General features: G+C 26.5%; 1 protein-coding gene across 1 annotated transcript in view; it reads left to right on the top strand.

Annotated features, from left to right (window-relative positions):
* The first annotated feature begins 2463 nt into the window (after window positions 1–2463).
* The window catches only part of Mfe2 (peroxisomal Multifunctional enzyme type 2), a 37615-nt gene continuing 19811 nt past the window's right edge, over window positions 2464–20267 (top strand). The window contains 9 exon segments of the mRNA XM_067271655.1: window positions 2464–2671; window positions 11934–11987; window positions 12464–12571; window positions 12644–12703; window positions 12871–12939; window positions 13515–13599; window positions 16313–16377; window positions 16459–16581; window positions 20042–20158. Coding sequence (XP_067127756.1) covers window positions 2617–2671; window positions 11934–11987; window positions 12464–12571; window positions 12644–12703; window positions 12871–12939; window positions 13515–13599; window positions 16313–16377; window positions 16459–16581; window positions 20042–20158 — 736 coding nt within the window. The 5' untranslated portion in view covers window positions 2464–2616.

Here is a 20267-nt window from a genome sequence, read left to right as displayed (position 1 = left end):
ATAATTTTTGAGAAAATATGCACTAACATCAAGTACTGTACATACACGCAGCCCTTTTCAAACATACCGCTGACTCAGCAGTACCTTTGAATATGGGTGCCAAATCCACTCTTGTCCCAGGGTACCATATTATCTAGCGTTGGCATAGATACGGTGGTACATCGATTAAAAAAATTCAATTATATATTTTTAGAACTCAATCATAAAAGAAGAGAATTAACATAAACGTTCGTATTAATTTTAATAATAAATGTTTTATTGTTAAAAAGTATTTGCAACATATTATAAAATAAGGTACAATTTAAAAAGGGAAAACACTAAAAGTTTCGTTTACGTGATTTTTTGATGGCAAAAATAAGCTACTAAAAGCTAAGAAAAAGTAAGCTACTACTACTAGTACTACTAGTAAGCTAAGAAAAGCTACCTATAAAAATCAGATAAATTTTATATTAAAAGGAAGAAATCACTAGAAATGTAAATATAAACGAGCAATTTTTAATGTATTTAATTAAAAATATATGCTCTCCACCTCAAATCAGTAGTGGCTTGCCCCTGTATACATCATACTTGTATACTTTTTCCTTAAAAAATAGAATCGTGCCGGTCATCTATTAACTGCTTTCAGGAAAAACTCTGAATTGAAATAACGTAACTTTTGGTGCAAACCGAAAGTTCGTATATAGTTAATCGGGCCTCCTGACCTTAAGAGTTCCATATCTTATCTCAGATTTCATCTATCTAACTCCGTTATCAGACAGGCGGACAGACAGAATTTATAAGTTTACAATTTTTTTAAATTATAGCCCAACAATATTGGTTATTAAAATATAATTAAATACTACACAAAATAAAAAGTAAATTATATCTCGTTGGTTTGTAAAAAAGTTTTTATTACAAAATTTGACTTCTTTAGTAGAAATTTTTGAGGTCCCTTGAAACTCGAAGCCCTAAATTACAGCTTTACATAGTTTACTTGTAAATTCGGCCCGGGTTGGACTTGAAGTAATCAATTGCAATCATTCACAAGTTATCATCAATTTATCATCAATTAAGCATTACTTCTATTTTAAATGTTCATATAAAAATACAGTAAAAACATTTTGTTTCTTTAATTATTTTTTATTTTCGCATGGATATAAAAACGTCTCTTTTCGACTGCAAGATCAGAAGGTATGAAAAAACAATTATTACAAATTAAATATGAATAATACATTAACAGTTCATTACACACACTTAACTCTCAAGCCTTTTATAGTACTTGAGAGGAGGGAGATGAAGTCCAAGCCAGTCTCACCTCTATGAAAGAAGATCCCACATAATGATTGGCCTTCATATTTTTATAGGGGAAAACCATAAAAATATATGAACAAAATTAATTAAACAAACGAAAAAGATTTTCACCAATTATCTAAAAAATTTTAAACTACTTTCGTATCAATTTTCTTATATAGAAGAGTAAATTTAGATTGCTCTATGTAAGATTCCATTGACTTCCCTTATATGGATCTGATTATATTTATCATAATAATAATAATAATAATATATAGTGTATACTGGCCTGAAAGTCATTGCAAAGCTTACACTTTATTATTTTAAAAAATTTCACCAAAAAAATTGATCAAAATGAAATATTTCTTGTTCAATACACAAATTGCAACGCTTCGATACGCATTCATAAATTACATGGAATAAATCTGCGTCGTTGTATATACCGTATTTTACGGACTATAAGACGCACCTGAATTTTGGAGGCAATTTTTCGAAGAAAAAAATGCGTCTTATAGTCCGTAAAATACGGTATATATATATTTAATTTTATTCATTTTTCCTAATTTTAATCTTTTTAACCACACAAATTTACTTTAATAAACTTAAAATATATCCAATTTAATTCAGTAAACAGCGAAACAAACTCAAAAGTCTTTATTTTTTTGAGTTTTGTGATTTTTACACGTAAAAATGAGCTCTTATTTACTCCCGATAATGATAAATTATTAAATTTCATAACAATTTCAAAATATTTTAAAATTAAGTTTAAGTGTAAAAAAAAAAACAATTATGTATATAATAAATTTATTTATTACGATTAATATTAATTTAGCTATAAATTATATACTGTAAATACGTAATAACTATTTCGGACATAAAAAATAGGAAAAATTCTTCATTTTCCTGTAAAATTTTATTTTTATACACTTAATTTAAAGATAAATAAAAGTGACGTTTAGATGTAACGACGCACGCACATCGACGATCCAATTTACAGATTAAAAATAAAATCAGTTTGAGAAGTGAATATAACGATAAGTCAGAAATTAATAATAAATAAGTGATAAGTAAGAAATTAATTTAAAATAATTTAAATTATCGGTAATATTTTGGAAAAAAAAAAAAAAAAAAATACAGTACAATATTATGAAACAGTAAATCATTTACACACATTTTGTCCGCTAGAGGGATCTTAAATGTTGCCTAGCGACGAGAAGATTGCAGAAAGCTTGAGGGGAATGAGGAAGTGAAACATTTTGTCTGCGTGTCAGTGGTGATTTTTCATCGTTATTCGTTCAGATATATTTACGAAAAGAATTATCCGTTTTATTTTCTTAAAATATCGACATGGCTCTGCTAAATTTTACTGGAAGAGTTGCAGTTGTAACTGGAGCTGGAGGTGGTAAGTGAAATCAGAAAGTTGTTTATAAATCTAATTATCTCCATGATAAATCCATTTGAAATTCTTATATAAAGTAAATACACTCTTTCGATTAATAACATACATAAAAATACAAATTTGTTTATGCATTTTATTGTTTTATAAAATGCCTTCAGTTGTAATACATAGAATTAAAAGACATCATATCTGAAGATCTTTTTCACATGTCCTTTAAGTTAATATTTAAAGAAAAGGAGGAAAAGATAAATGATTAAGTATGTAATTTCATATTAAATTTCCTCAGAAGGTTAAAAGAAGAAAAGGGAGGAAAAAAGCAAAATAGTTAAAGTGTGATTGCTGGATTTATTTATCGGAAATTGTTTATTTTGTAGAAAGGGGGAAAAACCGATTGTAGAAACGTTTGTAGAACTCTCGTTATTACTTGGCTGTTTGGTATTCATTATATGTTTGATACAAAATCTCTGTAAATATTAAATATTCAATGTTTATTTATATTGAACGTTTAATATTTAAATGAAGCGAACAAATGAGTAAACAAACATTTTCGACAGTGTTAAATGGGGTTTGGTTAGCCTGACGAATAAATGTTGAATGTGTAAAGAATAAGAATACTAAACAGCCAAATAATAATTAGAGTTCTACAAACATTCCTGTTTCTATAAAATAATTAATTGTTAATAAATAAATCCAGTAGTTGTGATCTAACTATTTGGTTTTGCTTTTTTTAAAAAAATAATAATTTGCTATCTCTGAAGCTGTTTTCATGTTATGTAAACTGTTTATAGAGATTAAATTACAGCTGATAGTGTTCTTTAAAAATAAGAGAGAAGTCAAAATGATAATTTTTTCATTGATTCTGGAAAATGAAAAAGCTATTAATTTTTATTTAAATTGCATCAAGGTTAATTTAGATAGTGGAAATAATAATTTTTTGTAAATTTTTCTGAAAATCTACAAACACATTTACTTTTTGAAGCATGCATAGACTATGCAATAGATTATGTGCTGATATTTTAATTTTTTACAAGTAGATAATAAAAATAATGCAGTCTGATTTTATTTTAAAAAGAATAGCAAATTTTGTATGTAAATAATACTTTTAAATAAATAAATAATTTCCATTTTATAAATAGTTTACCACTTTTTGAATCAAGAAAGAAAAATTTATGATGATTATGACTTCAAGTGTATGAAAAATTTATAAATGTATAAATATAAATAACTTGTGCTTTATTTTTCAAAATTTTGTTAAATAAATATGACTGATTTAAATTACACATACTTTTTATGTGATTTAAATACATAAGTATATTTATTTAATACTTGTGACCACACCATCTGCAAAAATAATTTTATCAAAATCAATCATTAATTGCTAACATTCTCATACAATATTTTTTGAAGAAATACTTGATCAAGAGTATACAATTTTACTTTTATATACCTTATATAATAAAACTTTTAATCAATTTAACCATATCAGATCAATCAAATCAAAGTCCTAATTAAATATATTTAATTATATATAGCCTTTGTTTTGATTTTGACATATAATATAGTTAGATATACAGTTGGTGATTGGTTAACGAACATAATCTGTTCCAAGACCATGTTTGCTACCTGAATTGTGCATTAACCGATTATCAGTTTACCATACATTTTTATGGTAATTTGATTAATTTGTTCTAGACACCCCAAAAATAAATAAAAAAATATATACTTTCTTACTATGTTTATTTACATGTAATAACAAACTAAAAGCAATCCCTCCATTTTTTCATGGATGGCACATCTTTGTTTCTTAGATGTGATTTTCATTACTTTCTGTGTGCTTGAGTCTTTTTGATTATATCTTTCTTAGCTAAGACTGTGCTTACTGTAGGCCTGTTGAATTTATACTACCTGGCAACATCAGACATCTTTCCACTCTCTACCTTAGCTACTATCTCTTGCTTAGTTTCTATTGTAAACACAATTTTTGACACTCCACTCTTTTTAGGCACCATAAGTTCAGAAAAGCACTTACAAAAATTCAAAAAACAGAAATTAACTAGTGCAAAAAAGGTTATGTATACAACTGTGAAAGATCTCCTTCCATAAACCACATATAGATGCCATTAAAATATAGTTTTACAAATGTTAAATGCAGCATTGCTTCTTGTGTTTGTTCTGTTAGATGTTTGTTATCCGAACATAAAAATCTTTTGCGAAAGTGTTTGTTGTTTGATTTGTTTGCAATCAAATTGTTCGTTAACCAATCACGCACTGTATAGGATGTTTGAAAAGTCTCTGCAATGAGTATAACCTGGTGTCTCTGCAATACTCATTGCAGAGACACCAGGCACATGCAAAAAATGCATTAAACTTCCTACATGCAGCTGTGGAAAGTAATTAAATAATTTAACATATTCATGTTGAAATAGACCATGTAAAAGAATTATAAATTATATATTGAGGAAATTTTTAAATTTCATTTAAAATCCAGTGATAATTTGTATATTTACTTTAATAGAAAAGAAAAAAAATAATAAATGTTCATTTATTACTGCATTTACTGTATCACAATAGCAATTAATAAAAATGATATTTGATGATTTATTTTTGGATACATTCAGTCAATTGATACTTATTGTAAGAAAACAAATTTTTGTGATTAAATACAAGTGATATTATCCTGTAAATAAGAACATATTTAAAACTAGCAGATGAGCCTGGCATTGCTCGGGCAAAAAATAACAACAGCAAAGATTAAGATTATTTCTTACTTCTAACTCTTCTATTATATTATATTATAGTATTTGATTTATATTTACAAAGGTTATCTTATGTAAGAGTTTATCACATCAAGTGCCTGATCTAACACATTTTAAAAATTCTTTAAATTGTGTACAGTAGAGGAATAAAGAATTTTTTAAATGTGTTAGATTGGTCACTCGGTGTGATAAACCCTTACCTAAGATAACCTTTGTAGTTATATAAATTAAATACTACAATATAACGAACATTAAAACGAAAACCATAACAAGAGTTTGATTATTTCACTTACCATTGTCATGTTTATTATAATACTCAGACAGTACAAAATGGCACAAATTCAATGGTCAAGTAAACAGGAATCAAAAATATCTCTTAAATTTTTTAGATATAATATTTTCTAATGTTAACTCTAAAAAACTGTACCATTCACAGCCAAATATCAAATGGTAATATGCCAATGAATAAAATTTCCCAAAAAACAGACCAAATATTTAAACTCGCACCCTCAAAAACCGCTTTAAACATATTTTGTGCTTACCGGTAACCTTGTATTATGTAATTTTCCTACATGAATGCCACCATACTGCTGGTCTGATAGAAAGAAGGTAGCCATTTGGGAAGGGAGTTGAAGTAATTCAACCAAAAGTAGTTGTCGACCTCCTCCCGGAAGAGAGGATGGTCAATGACTACTAATTAATATGGGTCTACTATTAATATCTGAAAAGTGATACATTTTGGATAGGTTATGATGGCTCCACATGTGATCGAAGTTGCTAACCTTAACGTCTGAAGGACTTGTTTAAATAAAAAAAAATCTCAAAAATGCTAGAATAGTTCTTTTTATGTGATAATAAAGTGTTTAAATTTTGGCAATAGATTGCATAAACTACATGGGAAGTATGTTCTCATAAATATTGCATCTATAAAAAAATTATTGAGCTTATAATTTGAAAAAATTGTAGACTTATAAATTCTGACTGTCATCCCCTGTCTGTCCTTAAACTTGAGAAAGGAGTTAGATAGATAAAAGTTGAGACCAGATATGGAAAGCATATGGGTAGGCAGCCCAGATTAACTATATATAAACTTCCAATTTGGAACAGAAGTAATGTTACTTCAATTCAAACTTTTCCCCCATGGAGTTAGATAGATGACTGACATGACTCTATAGGAAAAGTATTATGTACAGGGAAAAGACCACTACTAAAAGAATTGAAAACATTGTGACAAAAAGTTGCAGGCATGGCATTGTGACAATGCCACAATAAATAATCACTTGTTAGAATTAGTTTGGTTTATTTGGTTACAGAAAAGCATGTGAGCGATCTGCCAAGGAGGATGCGTCCCAGAAAGACTTTCATGTAAAGCTTGTCCCAATTTAAGTGTTACTAATGCAAAGGAAACCAAAAAACTGCACATGGCCAGTCAGTTGGATCAGTTGACCACAACTGACTACAAGTGTTCAGTGGTTTTATCCACTTGGTTACTGGAGGGTACTTATTGGGCTACAGTTTCAAAAAATTGTAGACCTGAAAATTTTCACTGTCATCCATTCATTGCTGTCTTTCCTTAATCTTGAAAATGGAGTTAGTTAGATGAAATTTGAGACCAGATGTGGATATTGTAAGAGAAAGAGCACCAGATTAACTATATACAAACTTCTGATTTGTATCGCAAGTCACGTTATTTCAATTCAAAAAATTTCCCCTGAACAGACTTACATATATAACTGGCACAACTTTATTGCTAATAGGAAACGTACAGGGATGTAGTAGTAGTAGTAGTAGTAGTAGTAGTAGTAGTAGTAGTAGTAGTAGTGTACATGGGCAACACACTGCTACTCTCTGTGTAGGTATGTGCTATGTGCTACCTGTCGTAGTAAAGGCATAATGGTGTATCTGTTTTGCACTATACTGTATCATTGTTGCAGTAATTCAGTGAATATAATATATATATTTTTTAAATTATATTTAGTTAATTATTTTATTAAATTTTTTTCAATAGATGATGCTACATGTAAAGCCAGCAATTAAATGTAGACAAAAATTAATCGATATATAGAAATTCAATTGATAATTTGGGGTCAGATGTATGACATTGTCTAAGTTAGAAGTATTTGAATGTAACTGCCAAGTATCATAGCAATTGGTTAATTGCCTAGGCATGTGTAGTACACAACAAACGAATATCCTCATTTATATTTATAGATTTAAGGATATTATTTGGATCTATATGGAAATATTTGTGAAGAATGAAGTCATCAGAAAAAGCAATTTACTCATGTAAATGATGGTAATTTAGCTTATTTCAGTATGTGTATTATAACAAGTTTTTCTAGTACTTGATTGCTGTATGTTCTTCAAAATTAGCATAAAGTTGCTGATGAGAACAGTTTTTCTAGTTGAAACTTTTGGAGTTTAAATAGTTGATATTATTAATATTTAAATAAATTTGCTTTGCACTCTTTTGAACTTTGTCATTTGATGTAAGTGAAATTACAAAGCTGAAAAATTTTATTTTTTTAAAAAAATATCATATTCTGAAGAATCATTTATTTCAGTAAAAATTATTTTGTTTCTATTCTCAATTTAATATTAGTTTTAAAATATTAAAAAAAAAAAATATATATATATATATATATATATATAATAAATAAAATAAAATAATATACAGTCAAACCTGTTTTTATGCGCTCTTTTTATGTGCGATTTTTATTTGTGCGATTTTTTTAATGCGAAATTTTAATTTGTGCGGTATAGTTGGCGACTAGTCTCGTGCGATTCGTCATGTCTTACGTTGACTTATTATAGCTAAATAAACTTATTATAGCATAAATGCACTTATTATAGTAATATTATTGCATGAATATGCGAAAAATGAAATAATTTACTTTTTAAGTCAACAAAACACCACCTGGACAAAAATATGTAAAACAGACGATAGACCAGACGATGCAGTCAAGTGCTGACATCTGTTGTCAATAAATTCTATTTCGTACGGTTTTGAGTTATTTTTTATGTGAGACTTTTTTATGCGGTCCCTGTTGACCGCATAAAAAAAATATTTTTTAATTGTGTCGCGAAAACTATTATTTACAGCCATTCGTGAAGTTTCGTGAGATTTTCTTTTATGCGTTTTTTTTAATGCGGTCCCTATCCCCCGCATAAAAACAGGTTTGACTGTATATTTTTTAAATACTTGGGCTATTGTTTGACTATGTATCTCTATACTATATATATAGGGCATCAGATTTGTTTAATATACTTAGAACATTCTTTTATTAACTTCAAAATATTTCTTATATGGATGTTAGCAATATTAATTTTGAGTTCTTGCAACTCCTCCTCAGTAATAAGTGATGGGTTTTTTATGTTATTTTTATCTTTCCCTCTCAGTTCCATACCCTGCTGCAAAGGAAGAGACTTACATTCTCCAAAATATGCCTTTAGCCCTTTACTGAAGAAAATCATCTGACCCATAATCAAAACATTGTTTTAGTCAAGGATCATAGGCTTTTTGCTTGATACATTCGGACTCTTGTTGGCTTCAGACCCTCATTTAGCCAAACCACTTTGTGCCAATGTAGTTCTGCAACACAGAATTGTACTGTACAGAATATTTGGTAAAATAATTTTGTTAAAAAGTAGAGAACATTACCGAGTATTTTTCAACATAAACATGTATGACTACTAATTATTTCAAACGTGATACACATATTTTATCTCAGTTTCAATAAAAACTTCTATATAAACATCTCAATAATCTGATATGTTAATAATCAACCAACAAACAACCGAATTAATGTTTGTAGCATAGTTCCTGCTCGATTAATTTGGTTGTTTGATTAAAAACTTGTGTACCTGCTATTTGAATTTTCATATTTAACACTTTATTCTATTATAGGATATTTCATTGGAGAATAAAACAAAATGTCAAGTTTTCTTTTCACTAACAATGCATTTTTCCATTTAATGAATTCTCCATATCTTCCAGAGGTAATTCATTACATGGAAGTTTGACTGTATACAATAATTTAACAAACAAGTTAGTGTTAAATTTCAATTAATATATAATTAGGCATGTAGTATTTTACATTCAGTCAAAAATTATAATTTAAATGCTTTTAACATAAAATAACCCTTTGATTTGTGTTGAGCATGTTATTTATTTGTGTAATAGAATTTATTAATAGAGTTTTACTTTTGAATCAATTTAATATAAAAATATAGCTAAAACTGCAGAACTGTGAAGCTTTTGTAAATATATAAAAGTGTCATTACACACCAAATTTTACAGCTAAAATTACAAAAGAACTGTAATTTTAGTTGTAAAATTTATTACATAATGCAGTTTTGACATAAAAATATAAATTATCATCTCCACTTAATTTTTCAAAACATTATTTTATGAAACTAAATTCTAAGATTGAGTAATACAATGAATCCAGAATTAATGCTATGAAATATTATATTGACAGCATTATTCTTATCTCAATTTCTATCTTTCATAGTATAATAAAATATTTGAATTAATATTTAAATGTAATTATCAATTGAAGATAATTGCATTGCTTTATGCATAATACAGTAGCAATATTCAATACATAAGATAAAATAAAATTTTCTATGATCTCTGATTTAATTATCAATTAATTGTTAGAACATAGATTATGATTAAATTATATTTTATTGTACACTTTTTAAATTGAATTTTGTTTCAAATTTTATTCATTTAAAATTAACAGTTTATTAAGATGTTTTCGTAAAATAAATTTTATTAAACCAATATTTAACACTTTATTTGCTAATATTAAACTTTAGAAATTATTTTTTATTTTAATCTTCAAAGTTTATGCTGTAGAATCTATATAACATCTTTATTTTTTTTAAAAAAAGAATTTATGAACTTTATTCAAAATATTTCTTTTTAAATCAGAAATTTTACATTCGTTAGATATATAACATATTTTTGAAGTAATCTGAATAAATTTTATCCTATTTATCGGTGTTTTTCAAATCTAATAGTGGCATCCTCAACATAATAATTTTTTCTTACAATATCCCTACATCTTTATCAATGCTATTGCACTTTCATACTTTTAGTAATACGTGTAGAAGTGTTATGGCACTGTTCAGACTATTTCGTGGCACTCCCAAAGAGTTGTTGAAGTATTATCGTGTGTCACAGCATTCCAATTGAAAATCACTGCTATATACAGTAGAGAGTCGTTAATCGGAACGCTGGTAATCGGAATCGTCGGTAATCGGAACAATTTTCAGTCGGACTGTGTTATGCTGAATCGAACGTTTTTGATACTAGATTTACTTCTAAAGTATAATTTTCATGTTTTTATAGTCTTCAATATATTTATTTTGTTTGTACAAAATAAAGAAATAATTTTTAACGATACAATAGCTTCGATTATTATTATAAAAATTTTCGTTAGGCTTAAAATCGACGAAAATTCAACGCAAAGTGACACGCAACGGAGAAAAGTTCAACACGAAGTGACACGCAATGGAGAAAAATTTGAACATCGGACAGGTTAATGTATTTTTTCCTACATAATGGGTAATCGGAACAAATGACTAATCGGAACAACCCCAGTCCCCAATTGATTCCGATTTTCGACTCTCTACTGTAATCAGGGCCGGATTATCGAATAGGCAAAGTAGGCAAATGTCTAGGGCCCGTAATCCGGAGGGGCCCGGCTTCAGTGCAGAAGATTTTTCTGTTTCGATTTAGAAACTTGAATCGAAATTCGATAGGACAAAAAATGCTGTATTTAACAATTCCTACTAAGCTCCGCCTGACTAGCCATTACCCAAAATAAAAAAAATTAAAAAAAAATTAAAAAAAAGGTCAACAGCCACCCGCGCGTCAGAAGTAATGTACCACGAGATCTCTCGCGTCACCTACAAATATTCCTAGGGCCGCGTCTCGTGGTAGTACTGATGTATGGATGGTTATGATTTATTTTCTAAATCTACACTTATACGTCGTGACATCGCATATTCGATATAGCGTTGAAGTTGCTCGAGTGCGAAGATATTACAATTCAATAGTGTTTTATAAAAGAGTTAAAAAGTTATGGGTGACACCACGATATCCGCACCGGGTGTCACCCATGCTAGCTATGCTAATGTCACATTATATAAGATTTGTTTAGATGCAACTTATTTAAATGGGGCCCCAATTTAAATTTTGTCTAGGGCCCGCTAGAGGCTTAATCCAGCGCTGACTGTAATATATAAATTTTGTCTAAGGGCATGTTGAATATCTGTTAAAAATTGAACCAATTAATAAATTAATGAAAACCGAATACATGACTAAATTTTACTACATCAAAAGAAAAATATTTGAAATAAATTTATCCATATGATTATTATATAAATAAAATTTGATGAATTAATTATTTGAATTCTTTTATTTAAGAAATAAGTTTATTTAAGATAAAAAAAATTCATATAATTTAGTATTCAATTCTTATCTAATTGTATTTCAGGTCTTGGAAGGCATTATGCTTTGGAATTGGCTGAGAGAGGTGCATCTGTTGTAGGTAAATTACATAATTAAAATGTCACTTTCAATATATAATAAATGCATATAAAATTAAAAATATTTTCTTTCATATGCAACAGTAAATATCAATGATATTCTGAATAATATGTTTTTTTTTTATTTGAAAATGTTGGAAATACAAAAGAGTATAAATTTTTATAATTTAATATATTATTTTTTTGATGTTAAAAGGTTTGATTTTGTAATGAAAACTTTTAATCTGAGTTCTGATAGTTATTCCTTATGATGAAAGCCTATTGAAATAAATTTTTTCTTTTTTTGAGGAATTAGTTCATCCGTTTAAAAAGATTTTATCAAACACTCAATAAAGGAATAATTATACATTTTTAAAATATTATTGTTATTACATACATTGTTTTTTACGCTAACATCATTAAAATATTGAGTTTTTTAATTATAAACTATAACAAATTTTAGGATATAAAATTAATTAATTAATTATATTATTTTTAGTTAATGATTTGGGTGGAGATCGGGCAGGACAAGGCAAAGGTAGTTTGGCTGCTGATAAAGTAGTCCAAGAAATTCGCAAGAAGGGAGGAAAAGCTATTCCAGACTACAGTATATATTTATATTTATATTAATTATTATACTTAACTTCTGAATTATATTTAATTGAATTTTACATTTTAGATTCTGTAGAAGAGGGTGAGAAAATTGTTGCTACTGCAATAAAAAATTTTGGAAGAATAGGTAAGAAAATAAAACTACTTAGTTATTAATGTTAATTCTATTTGAATGTCTCACAAAATGTCTATTTGAAGTTTTTAATCATCTTATCGATGATTTAAAAAAATACATTTTTTACTATATATATATATATATATATATAATAAAGAATTTATTAAATTTGCTTTTAGATATTCTTATAAATAATGCTGGAATCTTAAGAGACAAAACTTTTTTAAATATGACAATTGAAGAATGGGGTGAGTAAAATTACTTTACAAGTTGTTTTTCAAAAATGTCCAAAAAATCTAGAATTTCAGATATAAAGAATTAAACAGTCAGATATTATCATAGAACATTCAAAAGGTACTTGAAAAATTTAATCAAATTTTTTATTATTTAATAGAATTTTAATATTTGCAATATTGTTTATTCTTAAATATTTGAACAATATTTGAAGGATTTTAAGCATTGTCTCTCACAGTTACTTTCAAATATTTCAATGATATTTACTATAGTACTTTATCATTGGCAAATTCTATATTTTTCCTGAAGATAACTAAAATAAAATTTTATTTCTTGAAATAATTATGAAATGCTTACGTTCATATGATAAAATTTATAGTTTACAGTAAATTAATTTTTGAAAATTCTATTTTTGGATATACTTACTTACTTTTTGGAAATTTTTCAATTAAAAAAGCTAAAATTAATGTTAATTAATGAATTCATATTTTTTAAAAATTTTAATGAAATATAAAAATGAAATTTTATTTTCTCAACAAATTAATAATAATAAAATATTTCTGTGTGTAAAATTTTATGTAAATTATAGACATGGTTCATCGTGTACACTTAAGAGGAGCATTTCTTATTACAAAAGCAGCTTGGCCATATTTTCGAAAACAGAACTATGGAAAGTAAGTTTAATATTATCCCAAGTTAAATTTTTAACCTAGTGCTCACTTAATAATATGATAAAATATAATAATTTAAGCATTCTTTCATAATATATATACAAAACTTATTTTGTCTATACTACTAAAGATTTTAAAATATGAATTATTAATTTTTATTTGAAAGACGAGGTTATCTCATTGAAATTAGCTTAAAAGCATTCATTTACATTAAACATTTACCTAATTCATTTATCTAAACATTCTCATCTAGATTATGTAATTGGCACTGTCATTGCTAGTTCTATTTTATATTCTAGTTCAAGAATCTTGTTAGGTACTTAAATATTATTTTATTCACTAAGTTGTTGCAGTTGAAATTTGAAAAGGTAAGTTTATTTCATTTTTTTTTTTTTCTTAATATTTATATTAAGCTTATATACAGTTGTCTGAATCTCATTTTCTTACTACTGATTAGTATAGGATAAAACTGGTTTTATTTTTTGAAGAATTTGGCAAATAGCTAAGCATTTTGTTTTCTCTCAAATGAAAGTAAAATAAATTAAAAAATGTTCATCTTGATTATGATAAAGATTTAATTATTATTTTACTAAATCATAATAAAATATTACCATAATTGTCTTATACTTTCATCCAACAAATTTGTCTGACATTGTTTTGTAAACATTTTATACTACTAATAACTTCTGGATTTATTTTTGAAAAATTATTTTTGCTTTGATAATCTTGAATATATTGATATTCTATATTTCCACATTTAAAAATTTTTGAAATTGTTACATTCTAAATGTATTTTGCTCTGAAGAAATTAATGAACATGCTTTTTCCATTTAATAAATTTGTCATCTTTATAAAATGTTTTTAATCAAGAAATTAGTAATAATTGAAGATAGTTTTTCTTTTCTTTACTTAAATGTTGTAAGAATGTAAGCAACTTGCTTATAAATTATTTATGCATAGAAAAAAGAACATGGTATTACAATTCACTTTTATAAATAAAACTTTAAACTTCAAAATTTTTCAACAACTGAATAAAATCATTTCATATTTCTAGTTTTATTATTATTTTCATTTAAATTGGCATTTGTTCACATTACAACAAATAAAGTGGTACCTTGGTACTCAAACTGCTTTGTACTTAAACAATTTGATATTCGAACACATGTTCAGAGGGGAATCACTCATCACTTGACCAAACAAACATGACTTGTTAGAACAAATATCTGGTTAATAATAATAATATTTTATTTTAACTTTAATTTTGTCAAGCATAAAAAATTTTCTGTGATAAAAGTGAGTAATTAATTTAAAACAAAACCCTAGAATTGTCTTATCTTTGTCAGACAAAATTTATACTCAATCCAGTCTGTTGTTTTCACTTAATGCATGTCTAATCCAATCATCATGTTTTACAACCATTCCAAGTTATTGAAGTGTTTCAACAATACATGTCTGTGACACATTAAGATTTGTTGCAAGTTCACAAGTCAATTTTTAGCAATTTCTTCCTGCAATTTTTTTGTTGATATTTTTTGAGCACCCTTCTGTTTATCTTTTAGTTCAAAATTTCCCCAATGAAACTTTTTAAATCACATTTGACACATTCAAAGTTCATCTTCCCCTTACATATTACAAATATTTTGTATAGTTTATATGGCAATATATTTTTTCTGAAACTCAAAAAGCATAATATGCCTGATACTGCCTTTTATCTGCAGTTGTTTTGACTTGATTTTACTTAAACAAAATGTGAAAGTAAAAAGTTCAAAATAAGCTTCTAAACAAAGAATAAATTTCATATTGGCAATAACATGTTAAATTTCATAACTGTTATAGTTATGTAATGAGATCTGTTAATTGAAAAGACATAAAACTTTCTGTTCAACCCAATAACATTAATAGGCATATTTTGCCACTCTGTATTGCATATGGGTATTTTTTTTTTATGATTTAGGCGTGTTAGGCTTGTAAACTTGTTAAATTTATGTTAAAATTCTAAATTCTAGTTAAAATGGTTTTATAAGTGTATTTTTGGGAATCTGAAGTAGATTGATCTAATTAAAATTATTCCTTATTGGAAAAATTTGGTACTTGAACAACCTTCTGGAATGAAATTAAGTTCTACAATTTCAGTAGAACATTAATTTTTAATAAAAATTGTGAATGAATATTTCAAATTTTTGATTTGTTATTGTCATTTCCTATTCTCAATCTTACTTTACTTAAAAATATATAAATTTATATATGTAAGAATGTATTTATTATTATTATTGTACAACTTTATTTTTTTTGTGTAGTTTCTTTTATTATTCTATATCTTATCATTTAAATTTTGTAAGAAAAATGTTTCATTTTATGCAATAATTATTTTTGTATCAAAATGAAATGTAAATGAAAATTAATGAATATCTGTATAATGTCCCAGGTAAAGTTTATAAACATATATTGATTTTTTTATCCTTACATTTGCTTTAAAGATATATTAGATACTTATATTGTACTTTGATTTTTTAAGTTCAGTCATCTCACTGATAATTTCTTTTTGCTTAGTTTTATCATATCAGATTAACTTTAGTGACGTGTTTGTTAATTTATATGTTGCATAATGTGAAATAAATTGTTTAATAAATAAAATATTTATTGAAAATAAACTGTAATAAAAAATTTTATATTTATATAAATGGAATTAAAATAATAATTTAAATTTTATTTTCAGAGTAATAATGACTGCTTCTTCAGCAGGAATCTATGGAAACTTTGGTCAAGCAAATTACAGCTCTGGTAAATTAAAATAAAAACATATTTTGCATAAAAATTATGTTTTAATTTAAATGATATTAATTAAAGCATTTTAATAACTAGCCAAACTTGGTCTTGTTGGTCTTAGCAAAACATTAGCAATAGAAGGTGCTAAATATGGAATACATTGTAATACAATTATACCTGTAGCTGCATCACGTCTTACTGAAGATGTATTACCTGAAGGTTTGTTAAAATTAAACATTTCTTTAAGTAAAATCACTTGCTTAAGTCTAATAAAATAAAACATTTTTAATTAGTTTGGAATATGTATATCTGTTTTCAATTCTAATTGAGTCTGTTTAAATTAAAATCAAAATTTCTATCTATAAAAAACATTACTCAAGAATTAGCAAAATAATTAAATATATAAATCTAAAGAAACACTACAAAAAATTATATATATTACATTATAGAAAAATACATTAGTTAACAATAATAAACTAAAGTACAATTGAAATAAAAGATCTTAAAGTTATTAAAATCATCCCATGTTAGCTTCTTTATGAATTAATTATCAAAAAAGAAGGAAGCAAATCACTATCTCTTACCAGTATAGTTCATGTATTAATGAATTATTTCATTAATGAAATAACTCAAACTGTCTGCAATTTTGGCACTAATGATGTAGTCTCATGAATTTATAAAGCTATAAACTTGTAGTTTTGACATTTTTTTTTTTTCAGTATAATTCTTCTAAATCATTTTCTCTCATTTAACTTCTGATACTTTTTGATGAACCCTCACAAAATTTGTATTGCTATTTTTGTCTTGAACTGTACATTTTTTAGTCATCCAGTCTTTTAGTAATATTCTTGATATAACAGCTACAGATAGTTAAAACAAATTTTTTTAAGTAAAAATGACAATGTATATATTAATTATTCCTTTTCAACATTAAACACGACATATTACTTTCATTTTAACAATGATTTTAAATTATCTGTAGTTCTGAATTATAATAACAATGAAAAATAAGAAAAGAAAAAGTATGATGTGCATTTAAAATATTTTGATGATAAAATATCAACAAAGATGCTTTATAAAAAACAAGTTAGTTTAATTATCAGAAATTCTGAATCACATTAAAATTATTTGAAAAGAAAATAGAAGACTTTTTAGAGTAAAATCTTAGTTAAACATAGTGGTCATATAATTAAGTAAGGGGAAAAAAAGACTTAGAGTTTTGCAAACAGTTAAATTATATTTTTGAGTTATATACACACTTCTATTAGAATAAATAATAAATTTATTTAATAAAATAATTCTTTTTGTGAAGATAAACAGAATAAGTTAATGTTTGCTTCTGTATCACTGCCTTATATATGTTAAATAAAAAATTTCCTGTATATCTGTGTATTGTATAACTGATAATTAATAGAGATATTAATACCTATAAGCTAATAAAGATAATTTTATTAAATGTATGTGAACTAATGAGGATTGCCTAAAATATTTTTTTAAAATTTTATTACTAAAATTTCAAATCAAATTAATTGTTTATTGCAGAATATGTAATACATTATTAAATAAAAATTCTAAAAATGATACATTATAATTTTATGTGAAATTTATGGATATATTTGGTAAGTTTATTTTAATTCAGTAGGGAAAAAATAGGAAAATTTCTCCTTCTATACAGGGTGAGTTTTTTATCTCGAGACAATGAAAATAACTTAATTGGATCTCATTATTTTGGGAAAAAGGTATAGACAAAAGTTGTAGGGTTTTGAAGGTCTAATCAATTAGTGACCGTGAATGTGACCTTGACCTTCAAGGTCATTTGAGGGTCAAGTCGTTTTTTCAACGGGAACACACATTTTTGACCTCGGCAATGGAAAGAGTAGGAAATTTCACAACCAGATATACCTTTGACTTTATGGTCTAGGTCAAAGGTCAAGATTATTTTAAGGTTTAAATATAAGCTTTTTCTAATGGGAAACCATACTTTTTATTAATGGAATAGGCAGGGAGGTTAAAGTTACATTTTTTCATGACATTATTACTTTGACCTTTAAAAGCATTCATTACTTTTAGCACAACCCAGGAGTAATGATGTGGACTTAGTAGTTTTCTGCTCCCTTTGAGGTGCTTATTTTCAGTGAGTCTCTTTGCTTCTTACTATCGTGGTGCTTGTTTTTGGTGAGTCACTTTACTTCTCACCATTGCTTGAGATGTTGGTTTCGAGGGAAAATTTTATAACAAGTGTTCAAAATGATGCCCTTCCACTTTGATGCATTTGTTGAGCCGTGCTTAAAATTATCACACTTGAGATGACCTTTAGAGGTCAAATTTGGGGTACTCAAGATCATGGCCGATTGTGAAATTTTCCACTCTTTCCATGTAAATGTAACTTTTACCTCCCTGCCTATTCCAGTAATAAAAAGTATGGTTTCCCATTAGAAAAAGTTTATAATTTAAACCTTAAAATAATTTTGACCTTTGACCTAGACCATAAAGTCAAAGGTATATCTGGTTGTGAAATTTCCTACTCTTTCCTTTGCCGAGGTCAAAAATATGTGTTCCCATTGAAAAAACAGACTTGACCCTCAAATGACCTTGAAGGTCAAGGTCACCAATTGATTGACCCTTTGAAACCCTACAACTTTTGTCTATACCTTTTTCCCAAAATAATGAGATCCAATTAAATTATTTCATTGTCTCGAGATTAAAAACTCATATAGTTGATTTATTGGCAATTTACATATCATATTTGCTTGAATATAAGATGCCGTTGAATCTAAGACACATTTTAATTTCTACATGCTAATCCACAGAACAGAACTGATCTGTTAATTTTTAATCTAAATTTGTTTGGTATTTATTGCCCAGTAAAGTAAGTTATGTATTACTATCTTATGTGGTATCAACGTTCAAAACCTAATTCACTTCCTGTGTTAGATTCTTATTAATCAACACTGGAGTCAAAGTTTACATCTTCCCTTATTTAATTATTCTCAGTGTCATTTAAAGCATTAGAAATGGAATATTTCCTGAGTGCTGCATAACTTTTTCTGGAATTTTCATCTAAGTAATTATGATGTTTCTGTAGTGGACTAATGAAATTGATCTAAATTTGCATGAAAAATATGGTGTAATAAAATTATTAGAATACTTATTGGAACTTGACTTAATGGAATTAGTGATAGAAATAAGACACGTAGATGTTGCTAATTATAACATATTACATCAAATCTAAGGTTCATCCTATTTTGAGAGGTACTAAAAACCTGGAAAAAGTGAATCTTACATTCAAGTACAGCAAATAATAGCATCATAATGAGTCAAACTTTACATCAGCTAAAAGAAAGATTAAAAATAAAGTAACATAAGATTAAAAATAGATAAATTATAGTTATAAATACATAATTTTCAATTAAGGTAGATATATAAACTAATAAAATTCATTGTAAATATTTGACACTTAATAAAATATACTCATTCTGTGTACTGTAATGATTTTCTTGAATTTTGTAGAATGTAATTTGAAAATTATACTATGCTTTACTTTGCTTTACTTATATATAACATCCTTTGATATAGTTTTTATAGTAATTTTATTATTATATAATTTTTATTACTATTGAATTTGACATATGAAAACTTTTTTCAATGAATTATTTATATCTCAAAAATTATTTTTCAGAATTATTTACACAGTTAAAACCCGAATTAGTAAGTCCAGTTGTAACTTGGCTTTGTCATGAGTCTTGTCAAGAAAATGGTGGAGTATTTGAAGCAGCAGGAGGTTGGGTAGGAAAATGTAAGTTACTGTTTTAAAAAACTGATCGTTTTGAACTTAACATGCTTATTCCAAATTTTCTGTAAATATATTAAATAAATAAGATACAGTGGAACCTCACATAATGAGT

This window comes from Centruroides vittatus, unplaced genomic scaffold (genome assembly GCF_030686945.1).
Source record: "Centruroides vittatus isolate TY-2023 unplaced genomic scaffold, ASM3068694v2 contig_400, whole genome shotgun sequence".
Classification (NCBI taxonomy): Eukaryota; Metazoa; Arthropoda; class Arachnida; order Scorpiones; family Buthidae; genus Centruroides; species Centruroides vittatus.
The sequence above is the reverse complement of the archived record's forward strand: the minus strand, read 5'-3'. Positions and strand labels throughout refer to the sequence as shown.